At 45.8% G+C, this 14,113-nt stretch overlaps 1 protein-coding gene across 1 annotated transcript in view; it reads left to right on the plus strand.

Moving 5' to 3' along the window:
• The window catches only part of LOC129382725 (sphingomyelin phosphodiesterase-like), a 71,170-nt gene that overhangs the window by 38,109 nt on the left and 18,948 nt on the right, over positions 1–14,113 (plus strand). Inside the window, exon 7 of the mRNA XM_072289004.1 lies at positions 1,017–1,204. Within this exon, the coding sequence (XP_072145105.1) occupies positions 1,017–1,204 (188 nt within the window). The remainder of the gene's footprint in view (positions 1–1,016; positions 1,205–14,113) is intronic.

Genomic DNA, 14,113 nt, shown 5'->3' on the forward strand with positions numbered 1-14,113 from the left:
TGCTCTATTCAAGCATTTGTTTATATAGGCGCTGGACCGTGCGCCGGGAGTATCTGCGCATTTAGAGTGCACAGTCATGCTACATTTGCCTTATCGGATACAACAAATGTTTGCAGATAATAAAGTTCCTCTAATGCTCGAGCAAGGCAACAAAATTTGCACAAGGGGCATATTATTACGATTATTGATTGGTTCTACTGATGCCGTAATAACTAAATGTGGAAACTTGAGTGAGCCTACGGCACGTGAATGTAATAAATTTGTCACACCAAAATAGACAGTATCACCAATGGTATGCAAGCAAGCACATTATAGCACGTTTCTCTCTCATCAAAACGCTAATTATGTCAAAAATATTCCTACATTGGATGGAAGTATGCCAGTGTTTCCGGTATCTGAAGACATCCATTCATCGCACTTGACTCCTTTATGAACACAAAAATTGCTTTCAAGGCTTGCGACCATCTTTAAGAGCACAATATATGGACGCGCATTTTAGAAGATGCATACAGAGCACCCTCCCTATGGGGTACACGAAGCGAGCAAATCTGTGGATAAAATAAGGCATATTCAGTAGTGCATACGGCTATGAAGTTTGTTTCCTGTACTGAGAGTTGCTGACGCTTAGCGTTGCTTGACCAATTATGAAAGTTTAACCGAAGCCTGTAAGATACTTTTATTGAGGCTGTCTGACAATATTAAATTATCGGCAGTTAGGCGTGGTTCAAGGAAACAAAAAAAATAAAGACAGAAGCAAGATAGTTACATGAACAGCGAACGGCACCTATAGTGCAGTCGCAAAATCAATGTGATTCATGTCTTCTCCGCACCCACCTTGAAATGAGAGCGCGCAATGATGAATATGATCATGGGTTAAACACGTGTGTGGCACGTTACACTGGTAAAGGCGCTTAAATGAGGTGTAAATACGGCTGGACGACATTTCGCCTTAAAGCGGACAACTGTACCACATTGCCGTATGTCGTTTCTAATAACGCAAGGTGTACTTGGTGCAGGCTGTGTTGGACCACGAGACATACTTAATGAACCCGACCGAAGCAAACATGGACCCCCACGAGAGCCTCCCTGGCAACTGGAGTACGCGGCAACAGCCGAGATTGGCATGCAGCCCCTGGTCAGCCGAATGGGACGACCTGCTAAACAAAATGGAACTCGACGACAGGCTGTTCGACAAGTTCTACAGGTAGGTCTACATTGCCCAAGGCACTGTATCTTTCGCGACGGAAAATGGCACTACAAAAAAAAAGTTAAAAAAAAATGCTCGAACGGCAGATGACAGCACGACCATCAACGCTGCATTGCCTACTGCCAGGTGTTTTAATGCGAATCATTCTGGACGAGCTAAACCAACACCTCACGAAATGGTTCTAGGAGGTGGTAGTTAAAACCAGTTTTTTTTTTCTAACGGGTATCCGACCTCTTTAGAGAAACGCGGCAACGCTCGACACTTGTGGCTGACGTTAAATTTCGTGACATCTACGAGCAAACATATAAATTTTGAATAACGGACCCTTACACTCGGATCGCCTCTGTCGGTCTGTTTGAGTAAGCGTATCCATTTCAGCTTACATAACAATCGATTTGCTGAGAAAAAGACAGCTAAAAGTGTACAGCGCGAGGGTCCGCACGAGTAGGCTCCCGCTCTGCCCCGGCTCCTTCTAGTAACACTGAGCATACGCCCAGGTATGTGCCGAAGCATACATTCTCAGAACGACCCATTAATACACGTGTCGAAAGAGCGGTAACCGTTCGCTCTAGAACGCTCTTACGATTCATAACACCTATTCTCTGCAAAACCACGCATGCTTCGCATTGCGTAGGTTTTTGCTGTAGTTGAGGCTACTGCTTTTTTTCTTTTGCTACACAGAAATGTTAAAGAAAGAGCGCATGTAGCAGAGAGCAGAATTTAATCGTAGAGCAAGGTAACTAAAATGGCGGACCTCCACGCGCGGGAAACAGAAGCTCATAATCGCTTGATTAACAGTGTTTCGCTAATGCAGTTTCGAGCTAATTACATCACGGCACGTAGAGCAGTAACTGAGGTAAGAGCGCAGTTATCGAATTCAAGCGGTGTGTTCGCAATACGTATTAAATTGAAACGGATTCACAGGATGACACTAGTTTTAGGATATGTCATCCCAAGCTATACAACGAAGTGCACTGAAGGTCCAGTTGTGTTTGTGCTTGATTGCATCAAACGAGGTTTCGTTAAAGAACTGGAGGAGAAGGGCGCATTTATTGCGAGTCTCACGGGCGAATATAACAAAATTGGTGCCTATCTCGAAAATCGTCTTCTCGGACTCGCGCACAGCGGTTAGATCGTTCTCGTCCGCCATCATACCTGAACAGGCGAACAGTATTGTGATTAAAGCACTTCAAACGACTGGGGAGAGGAGCGAAGAAGGATACCAAATCTCGTGGTTCCCAGCCCATCCAGATAGCTCATTTAACCCACTTGGATGTAATCCTAACAAGCAGGCCCACCGCAGAGCGCGCGATTCCACGCACCACGCTGTCGCTGGTGTCCAGGCTTGGAACAAGGTCAACATCCAGAAAGATTCATTATCTACTTTCCACGAAATTGTTTCCCATTATCGACTAGGCAGGAGGACATTTCCACCCCCTCACCCCAAATTGAACAAACCTCAGGCTACCCCACTCAGACTCCTGCAAACCCATTCGTACCCCACTCCTCGATCCCTTAACAAGATAGATCCTGAACACTCACAGTCGTGCCCAAATGTGATCATGACTCATGCTCTTTTGACCACATGCTCTGGCTGTGCCCAGCCCTTAACGCCTCTCCACCCATCACGAAAGAACAATGGCAGGAATCTCTCAAGAGAAGCAATCTCCACATTCAACTCCAGGCTGTCCAGAGGGCCCACGACATTGCGGCGGTACTTGATCTCCCGGTTCCATCGTGGGCGGAGCCACCGACTTGAACTTTGGGAACCTTTGGTTTTCGCTCCCCAAGATCTCAGTCCCTCAGGACTCAAATAAAGTTCTTGTCATGTGATATTAGCTCGAAAGCCCGAGAACTCACCGGCTACATTTCGTAAATTTAGTATGTGCCATAAGGTAATTCACGCTAGACGATATTTTGTTAATTAGTCAATTATGCACTTCGCTCTATTCGGAAAGTAATCACGCCTTCCCGTGCAACTAATTTAGAGGACTAGAACTGTGCCGGCTGCCCTACGTAGTTTGTAAAAATTATGTATAGAAAAATAAAAACAATCTGGTGTAGCTGACAGTAGTAATAGCTATATAGAAAAAGAATGTGAATGTGTTGGGCTCGGAGAACATCAGTGGTTAGCGCAATCATAGGTGCAACAACCGCGCCAACTGTGCCATTTGGATAAAAATTGTGTATTTGTGCGCGAAAAGCATAAAATTTGTTAAAAATTGCGGCACGTTGCGCCAAAACGCCACGACCATCAACAAAGGCTATGAGTCGCTCAGCCAGTATTACAAAGCAATGTCTGGTTTGTATCTTTCTTGGCAAGCGACGACCACTGTCAAGGCTGTATAGCACGAACTACAGCCGCGTACGAGGCCAATTCAACTCGGAGCCCACACCGCGAAATGCACCGTATTTTCATTCCTGCGCAAATTTTTCAAATTAGAAGTAAAGCGTTCTCGAAACGGTGCATTTTACGATCATCGGCACTTGCATTTTGAGCGCCGTCGATGCTACGGCTTCGCTTACGAAGCTGGTGTGGCTTAACACGGCACTTTCGCCACTTGCTTTGCCCGGAGGCGGCAGCGGTGGACGACGGTGGCCCGCTTGCGTGCGGGACACGAGAACTCTCCGCCGGTGTGGACGCTGCCGAAAGCTCGTCGCTAGTGTACTCGTTCCTTTAAAAAAAAAGAGAGAGCGGTCTCGCAAATTCCGCAAGCAGCCAGAAAATAGTTTCGTGCAGTGCCCTGCCGTACGCACGCATCACTGCAGCTACTACGTTGTATTTACGATGGCTAAACAAATTTTTCCCAAAGTTTGTCTGTTGCAGCCGTTAGTCCGATATAGCCGTTTCTGGTGAAAGTGGAATAGGTTAAATTAATAATATTGCCAGACAAAAAGTAAGCGAGAATTTTAGCCTGTTATATCAGAAATTATGGTCTATGCGGATCCTTTGTAGCGGGCGTGGGTTTATCGCATAGTTCCCAAGCTCACTGAAGCGCTCCTTTCTCTACCCTACGGCTACACGGACCAAGAACGACACTTCAGTGAAAATAAGCCGCTTCCGAGCGGGCGAAACTCGCTGAGCATTGCTAGCATTAATGGAATACGCCACATTTAGAGCCTCCATCAGCGCTATGGCGCTGATGTAACTAAGGTGCCTCACAACATTGACCTTTTGAGGAGTGTGAAGCAGTATCGTGCGAAATATGCATAGAGGATGAGTGTGCGGAAGAAATCATATGCAAGTGGAAGGCAAGAGAACAGCCTGCCTCAGGGCAGCCCGTTCTTGCAGTAGAAACGAGAGCTTTAGCGGGCAAAGAGGCAGCCTGTATATATATATATATATACATACATAATAGAATTGACAGGAAAGAGAGAGAGAGAGGGGGTGACCTGAGCTAGTGCGGTCTAGTCTGCTACTTTGCACAGAGGAAGAGGGGAGGGGAGTGAAAATACTTGGATGGGTGATGATGATAAGAGGAGGGGTGAGAGATTATGTATATGAGACAGTCGCCTTGCTAAACCGCTCGTCGAGCTTGGTGTTCAGCAGAAACTTACACAACACCTTCGGTGCACGCATTGAAGTTGCAGTGTCAAGCCATGGGCCGAGGATAGCTTCCTCCGACAGTGGTTGCCTGCCAACGCTGGCTAGGAAGCTTTCCAACGTCCTTCGCTCCGGAATCGCACAGTATGTATTGCAGCGTGTCAGGCATCTGGCAGCCTGCATAGCATTGCTCACTAGTACAGATAAAATTATCAACTCAGTTCTTGAGCAAAAAGGGCATCAACAAGGTAGGCATTGATTCCTAATAAGGTAGGATAAGGTAAACAGAGACTCTTAACGTAGGGAAATGCATGCCTTGAGCAGAAACAAAGAAAATGTTGAAAAAAAAGCGAAGCATTGATTTCATGGTAATGACTCCTGCACTAGTCCTGTATAAGCCGCTAGTTAGCTTATAGTCATATGTTAAAGCAGTTTGACCTCGTCTTAAATGAACCTAGTGTAGTCAGCTGCTGCTCAGGTGGAAGAGCTGTCTGGTAATAAATCAATTTTATTTTAATTCGGTCAACATACAGAAAGAAGAACTGAGACAAAAAGCTACTTTCTAAAACAGCGTGACTAGCTTACAGCCACGTAGAACATTTCGGAGCAGTAACAGCAGTACGGTAACCAATAAAGGAAAATTGTACACTTAGCAGACAGATCATATAATAGTGCATGCACACTTAAGGATGGAATTGTATAGCGAATACTTAGCTGCAGAAAATGTATAATTATTACAATCTGCGCAATAGAAAAATGAAATAAAAGCAGTTTTTTAGAAATGTAATTCTGAATGCTATCCAGTAACAAATAGTTGGAACAAATACACCGAATAGAAAGAAAAAGAACAGTATAATAATCTACTTGTTACGAACAGCCACATGAAACGAAGTGAAAGAAGATGGTACAAAAGTAAAGACTTGACACTCAGACAAACTGCCTAACAGAAACAATTACTAAGTAGTCTAAATCTATGAACATCCCTGTATATAACTTGCCGATTTCCAGATATGGAAAATTAAACAAGTCAATATTGTTATGGTCATAGCTGTTTAGAGGAAAGGGAGGACAAGCGCTCTTTTCTGGAGTTTAATTTCACTGTCTACCTCCATTTTTCTCCATGACGTGTGGAATAACTTAAATTCTTAACTCGTAAGTGGAATAAACTTGCAAATTTGTTATATTCTTCAGAAGGTCTAAGAATAATTTCCTGCGTAATGTATATCTGTATATCTGGTATACTTTTACTATTACTGAACCACAGACTAAAACGTTAGTAGATGACACTGAATCCGCCTTGAAGATATGCCTAATACCTTTTTTCTGAACAAAGTGCATTTGATTAGAATTTAAGCGAGAGCTAAAGCGAAAGTGATAAAGGTGAAGCTTGATTTCTCTTGGAAGCAAGTATCGAAACCCACTAATTACAGCTGTCACCTCATCTAACTGTTCCAGGACATACTGTATTTTCGCGATTCTAAACACCCCCCGATTCTAAGCACCCCCTCTATTTTCGCGAAACAGTTTAATGCGAATGTAAGCACACCCCAATTTGTGAGGAAGAGCACGTAGCGAAGGCCGCCAAACGCGCTTGCTCACTCTGGAATAGATATGCGAAGTGCGGAAAAAAACGGGAAATTTCCCGAAAGAAACAGGTTTCTTCCTGTTTTTTTCGGCGCAGTTGGAAAAATTGGCCGAAATTCCCGCGGGGAAAACGTACAGAAATAAAGCTTCGGCGACACCCAGCGTTGAACGTGAAACCGAAACGCAGAACGCGAGACCGAAACGTCGCACATAATGCCTAAACAACAAACGGCGGCTGACCACTCGCCATCGACATCACTTAATGTCAGCTCCAGCGTCAGGGTAGCTTCGTCGTTCGGGTGCGGTTTCTCATGTTTTGGTGCCCGTTATTGTTCAATTTTGACTTTCCCTCGTACACTTGTGCAACCTGGGGTGGAAGTGCGCATATAAAGCCGTGTGGAAGCAGATTCTGCTACGGTACGGCCAATTTCCGACGTGTGGATGCACTTCACGGTCGGGGAGACCGTTGGTGGGAAACGGGGACCCGCTGTCTGTAAGTACTGCAACAGCAGCTACGCTTTTCCGAATGCAACTCGCCTTTCCAAGCACATTGCTAAGGGCGTGAAATACCCAAGACAGGAAGTGACACCACGAAGCCGCTCTTGCAGCCCTTCATGCAGCAGTCTCAGGTCAAGCGAACATAACGGCGAAGTAAGCAGCACAGCAAGCAGCGCAGCCTGAGCGACTGGAAGGGTTACTCACTTCGTCGATACAATGACACTTCAGGCGCAGAAGAACGACGATAAAGCGTTGGCAAAGGCGATATATGCTTCCAACTCACCGTTTTCCTTGGTTACAAATGACTATTGGCAGGCAGCATTTAAAGCACTCAGACCATCTTACAAGCCCCCGAGCCGGTACAGCTTGGCTGGTCCACTGCTCGACGCTGAGTACGAGGCGGCTACCGTATCCGTGAATAATTCTATTGAAAAGGCTTCATGCATCACCCTTGTCACTGACGGCTGGACTAACGTCGAAGGAGAGTCAGTTATGAACTTTGTACTCTGCACACCATCGCCATTGTTCTTCAAGTCAATCAACACCGGCAACAACAGGCATACTGCCGCCTATATGGCAGAAGAAATCTGTGCTGTTATGGAATCGGTTGGTAGCTCAAAGGTAAAGGCTGTGGTAACCGACAATGCCAGCAATATGAAAGCGGCATGGGCTCTCGTTATTGAGCGATTTCCTCATGTTACCGCGATTGGTTGCGCCACACACTCTCTTAACCTGCTGATGAATGATCTCCTTACTCTTGGCACAATCCACGATGTGCACAAGCAGGCGAAAGATATAATCAAATACGTGAAGAAAACCCACGTGGTGTTGGCCACATTCAAGGAAAGGCAGGAATCGAAGTACGGCAAAAGTGTGAGCTGCAGCCTGAAGCTTCCAAGCAAGACAAGATGGAGTGGTGTCTGTCTCTCCTTTGAAAGCCTCTTGAAAAACAAGGAGGTCTTGCAGGAAATAGCTATAATGGAAAACTTGAAGTTCGACAAGACTCTCAGGCTGGTCGTTCTGGACGAAGAAGAGTTCTGGGTCGCATTGAAATCATGCCATACTTTGCTGGAACCCATCGCAAAGGCTATCAAAGCTCTAGAAGGTGACGGGGCACTCTTGTCCGACGTCACAAACTTTTTTCACAATCTAGAGGAGGAGATTCACTCGAATTTGCAGCGCTCTGTTCTTTCGCAGAGTGAACAGGATCTCGCTGAAAAAGCCTTAAAGACACGCAAAGTGTTTACAGTTCATCCCGTGCACTGTGCAGCAAACCTACTTGACCCAAGATACAAGGGGAAAAATCTGACTGACGAAGAAGTCTTGTCTGCGTTTGACTGGATCTCGGAGCACAGTACGCATATGAACCTAAAAGTTGGAAAAGTGTACTCCGATGTGGCCGAATACGGGACCAATTCAGGCATATGGTCAAGGTCCGGAATATGGGCTTCTGCTAACCACATGCCACCTTCAACATGGTGGGAGGGAATCTGCACGAGTAAAACAGTGATGCCTCTGGCTCGAAACATTTTACAGATTCTACCATTATCAGCTGCTTGTGAGCGGAACTAGTCTGACTTCGCCAACATTCATACTCTGCGTAGGAACAGGCTGCGCAATGAAACGGTGCAAAAGCTTGTTTTTTGTACACGCACATCTTTTCTTTTTTTTTTATTGCGATAAAGGCTTGCCCTTAAGGCATAATTCTTGTAGCGTATATGTGTATTATATGTGTGCTGTGAGGCCTGTGTTGTGTATGAATTGAAGCAGTGTTTTGTGGAATCTGTTGTCATGTATCCAGCAGTCATAGCTGGTTGTCACACTGTAGCGGAGGCCGCCTTGCAGTAGGAGACGCGAGCGTTCCGATTGTAAACCCGTACATGTCCATATTAGGTGGTATGCATCTGATTCCACCACAGGAATGGAGCAGTATGGACACGTAGCACCCAGTGGTAAATGCGACCAGTTCCACCTTGAGACAACAGCCGGTGTAAGGGCCACCCCGGCCCGAAGCCTCCTAAGCACAACTTCCTCCGCCCTAGTAAGGTGAAGGGGGAGGGAGCAGACACACGGTGGGATAAGAGCGCGTGTGTCCTGCCGGAGAACATTTTTACGGGCTCGCAGCGAGTTACAGGGTTGGGGTGGGAGGGGAATAGGTGGAGGATCAGGATTAGGAGGGCAGTGTGCCTGCTGGTCAGCAGCAATGTTGTGAGGGTTTGCTGAATGACCTTGAATCCAGTGTACCTTGACGCAAGTAGCTGTCTTACTATTCATAGTTTCTATTTTTATTCTCAACATAATGAAGAATGCTACAGATGAAGCCAGTGATACTGACTCTGAATAAAAGGTAGAACTTCATTGTTTTATCATCTTGATGAATGTTTCCATAGTCGAAGCCACGACGAAATAGCCACAGAAGAGACATTTAAGTGTTCTTTGTTCCTTGTTTGAACTGCCGTAAGAATTCTAGGAAGCCGCACTGATTCACAGAGAACTGAACGCGTTTACGGTGATACTTCTGGTCTGCCTTGCATCTGTTATACCCTGCATTCGTTTGTGAAAAAGCAGAAAGCATTTCACTTCTGTTATTTACATAATGAGAGTTATGGCTTTTGACATTTGGCAATAAACTACTGCCATATGCTAAAGAAAATTTGTTATTTCCCATTTTTTCCAGAATTTCGGGAAAAAAACGTGAAAGAAACAGGTTTTTTTCCGATTGTTCAAAATTTCTGGAAATTTTGCATCTCTACTCTGGAATCATTGCTCGACGGACCTGCAGGCACGCGGTCGATGCTTCTGTTGGACGAGTTTCGCGCCATCTGACCCCGGAGGTAAAGACAAAGCTTCGGAACATCAATAGCGACTTGGTTGTGATTCTGGGTGGCATGACGCCAGTGCTGCAACCCCTCCACGTTTCAGTCAACAACTCCTTCAAAGCCAATCTCCGACAGGAGTATGAAGAGTGGGTTCGAAACCCTGACAGGAAGAAGACGCCGACGGGAAAGCTGCAGAAAGCGTCCCTATCAGCCATCGCAAAGTGGATTTCGGACGCGTGGAAGAGGGTCCAAGTGGACGTTGTGGTCAACTCATTTAAGAACTGCTCGATCACAAACAAGTTCGACGGAACGGAAGACGACCTGCTGTGAAATACCGCGAGCAGCGGTTCAAGCGGTGCGACGAACTCGAGCGGCAGTGATAGTGACTGAGCATTCTACACAAGCGGTGGGTTCACTGTCTGCACTGATTCTTCTTTTGAATATTTGCAAAATAAAACGTTATTTCTCGTACCCGTCTCATCGTGATGTCGCAGCGAAAAGAGGGCGGGGGGTCATTCTAGATTTTTCGAATCTAAGCACCCCCCTGACTTTGGGCATCGCGATCGTGGAAAAAGGGGGTGATTATAATCGAGTAAATACGGTATCTTACATGGCAATTCCCGCTCATATTTGCGGGAACAATTGTGGCCTAACATAGCGCGAATACTTACTACCATGTCTTGATAAAATTCAATTATTGAATTTTTCTGTTGGAATGTAGCAGCTGTTGTTGATGATGATGATGATGTGTTGTGTTTAGTGGCGCAAGGGCCAGGTTTGGCCAAAGAGCACCATGACAAGTGTTATTGTTGATTTATTATGGAAGATGTGAGTTGGCTGTAAAGTGGCCTAAAAATAGTCGCTGTAAACTGCGTAAAGTCTACGTGGTATAAAATTATGGCGATGATTTATGAAGAAAACTATGACCATTAAAATCCATCGTAGGAGAATGATGCAAAATGGAAAATGTATAAGATAGTAAAATTACTTGGAGCACTGCTGCCTCGCCAGAGCCCTTGAAACACAAGGGCCTAGAGGCGCGTGCTACACGAAAGAGCTATCACAGCGGTATCCTCTGAAGAGAGGACCCGCTACGAACATGTGGGGCTAAGAACATGCAAGACAACATCTTTCAGGAAGCCCAGGACTGCGCTGGAGTCAAACAGCGGTTCTGGGCCGAGTAACATTACTGGATGAAGGGGGATGTGCTGGCGGTATGCTAAGGGAAAATGTTTCTTTCTTTCAGATTCGGCTGCCCGACACTCCAGAAGGACGTGGAGGACGGTCAGCCTCTCCCCGCATCTACCACAGGTTGGAGGCTCGTTTCCGGTGAGTAAAAAGTTATGTGTGCCAAATGTGTGTCCTATTCTTAGACGACAGAATAGGACATCTGTCCGGCGTGATTTTGTTACGGAAGGCCAGAGTCCTAACTGTGCCTTTATTAGGTGGAGCTTATTATCTTTTTCCGCGTTCCACATGCGTTGCCAGTGGGCACGCAGCCGCCTTCGCAAGAAAGGCCTCAGATCTGTGACAGGCACCTCAGCGGTAGGGTTAACGGCTTGCGATGCTATAGACGTAGCCATCTCGTCCGCCAGAACGTTGCCCTCGATGCTCCTATGGCCAGGCACCCAGCATATAATGATATGCTGGTTAGATATGTACGCTCTACACAAGACGGAATATAGTTTATTAAGTACTGGATTTTTGTGTCTATAGGGTGACATCAAGGCCTTCACGACGCTTAGGGAGTCCGTATATATAATTGATTTCTGGAGTTGTGATTTATTTATATGCTTTACGGCCGACAGCAGTGCGTAGGCCTCAGCCGTAAAGATATTAGTTTCCGGGTGCAGTGCGTCGGATTCCGAGAAGGATGGACCGACGGCTGCATAGGATACCCCGTCGTGTGACTTTGATGCGTCTGTGTAGAACTCCGTGCAGGAGTATTTGTGCTGGAGTTCCCGGAAATGCATCTTTATTTCAATCTCTGGGGCATGCTTTGTGACTTCCACGAACGATATATCACATTGTATGAGCTGCCACTCCCAAGGAGGTAGCAGCTTGGCTGGATGCATTAGGCGAAGCTCGAGGAGTGGAACGTGGATTTCTTCGCTAAGCTCCCTCACACGTAGCGAGAAAGGCTGTCTTACTGAGGGACGATTATGAAAGAGTGTAGCATATGTCATATCGTTAACGGTATTGAAACATGGATGTTGAGGGTTAGAGTGGACTTTTAGGAAATAACTTTGGCTGATGTATGTTCTTTGAAAATGGAGTGACCACTCATTTGATTCTACATACAGACTTTCAATGGGACTTGTCCTAAAAGCGCCCGTGGCTAAGCGGATACCTAGATGGTGAATAGGGTCTAGCATTTTTAGCGCACTTGGGGCGGCAGAGTGATAAATCACGGCACCATAATCTAGTCGTGATCGAATGAGGCTTTTATAGAGGTTCATTAAGCACTTTCTGTCACTACCCCACGTAGTCTGGGATACAATTTTGATTATGTTCATTGTTTTTAGACACTTTTCTTTAAGATGTTTCATGTGGGGGACGAAAGTGAGTTTGTAGTCAAGTATGACACCTAGAAATTTGTGCTCTTTGTTTACTGGTATCTGTTGTCCACACATTTGTAAGCAAGGATCCGGAACTAGGCCTCTCTTCCTTGTGAACAGCACACAAGAACTCTTTTGAGGATTGATTTTAAATCCGTTTTTCTCTGCCCACTGTGACACCTTGTTCAAACCATGCTGTACCTGTCTCTCGCAGACAGTGAGATTGCAGGATTTGAATCCTATCTGTATATCGTCTACGTAGACGGAGTAGAAAATAGCTGGTGGTAGAGATGCACGAAGCGTGTTCATTTTGACGACAAAGAGCGTGCAGCTGAGTACGCCACCCTGGGGTACCCCAGTTTCCTGTATGAATGTACGCGACAGTGCAGGACCTATTTTCACTCGAAATGTACTGTTCTCTAGGTAGCTCTCTATAATATTTAACATATTGCCGCGGATACCTAGCGCGGAAAGATCGCGCAGGATTCCGTACCGCCAGGTTGTGTCGTACGCTTTTTCCATATCCAGAAATACAGATAAGAAAGATTGCTTGTGCACGAATGCATCGCGAATGCTCGCTTCGATGCGCACAAGATGATCGGTTGTAGATCGCCCTTCCCGAAAACCACACTGAAATGGGTCAAGCATTTTTCTGGACTCTAGGAGATGCACGAGATGGCGATTGATCATTTTTTCAAATACCTTACAAAGGCAACTTGTCAGGGCTATCGGGCGGTAACTTGCCACTGAGGAAGGATCTTTGCCTTGTTTCAAAACCGGGATCACTATAGCTTCTTTCCATGCAGTCGGGAGGTATCCCGCAGCCCAAATGGTGTTGAAAAGTGTGACTAGTGTAACTTGGGTGTCTTTATGTAAGTTTTTGATCATTTCATACATGATCCTGTCCGATCCCGGTGCAGAGCTCTTGCATGCACTCAAGGCAGCTCTCAATTCGGCAATGCTAAAAGGACAGTTGTATGGTTCATTCTGTTGACATTTTCTCATGAGTGGCTTACATTCTTCTATTTGTTTATATTTGAGAAAGGATTGCGAGTAATGGTTGGCACTTGACACGCTCTCAAAGTGCTCCCCAAGTGAGTCCGCCTGATCTTGTAGGGTATCGCCTTCTGTGTTTACCAAAGGGAGTGCATGTGCTTGTCGCCCTCTTATCCTATTGACCCTGTTCCAGGCTTTCGCCTCATCTCTGAACGAGTTAATACTCGATAGAAACTTCTGCCAACTTTCTCGTCTGGCCTGTCGGCGGGTTCGCCTGCCTTCGGATTTTACTTTTTTAAAGTTGACTAGATTCTCTGCAGTGGGAGAAGCGCGTAGCAACCCCCACGCCCTGTTCTGTTTTTTACGAGCGATCCTACAATCGTCGTTCCACCATGGGACACGTCGTTTGCAGGCCAAGCCTTTTACTTCTGATATGCATTTAAATGCGACATCTATTATGAATGCTGTAAAAAACTCAACTGCAGCGTCAATTCCTAACGAAGACAGGTCGGCCCATGAGATACTAGTTAGAGATCGAAATTTCTCCCAATCAGCTGTCTCAATCTTCCACCTAGGAGCGTATGGTGGATATTCGTTTTCTTTATATGATCTTAGCAGTATAGGGAAGTGGTCGCTACCGTAAGGGTTGTCGGTAACTTCCCATTCAAGTTCAGGCAGTACCGACGGGGAGACTATACTAAGATCTATTGACGAAAAGGATCGGTTTGCAAGAGAGTAATATGTAGGTTCTTTCTTATTGATAAGGCACGCTCCAGAAGAAAAAAGGAACTGTTCAACAAGGCGACCTCGCGCATCTATACGAGAGTCGCCCCACAGGGAGCTGTGCGCATTGAAATCGCCAAGAAGAGCATAAGGTTCTGGCAATTGATCGATCAAGGAGTGAAAT

This window comes from Dermacentor andersoni, chromosome 6 (genome assembly GCF_023375885.2).
Source record: "Dermacentor andersoni chromosome 6, qqDerAnde1_hic_scaffold, whole genome shotgun sequence".
Classification (NCBI taxonomy): domain Eukaryota; kingdom Metazoa; phylum Arthropoda; class Arachnida; order Ixodida; family Ixodidae; genus Dermacentor; species Dermacentor andersoni.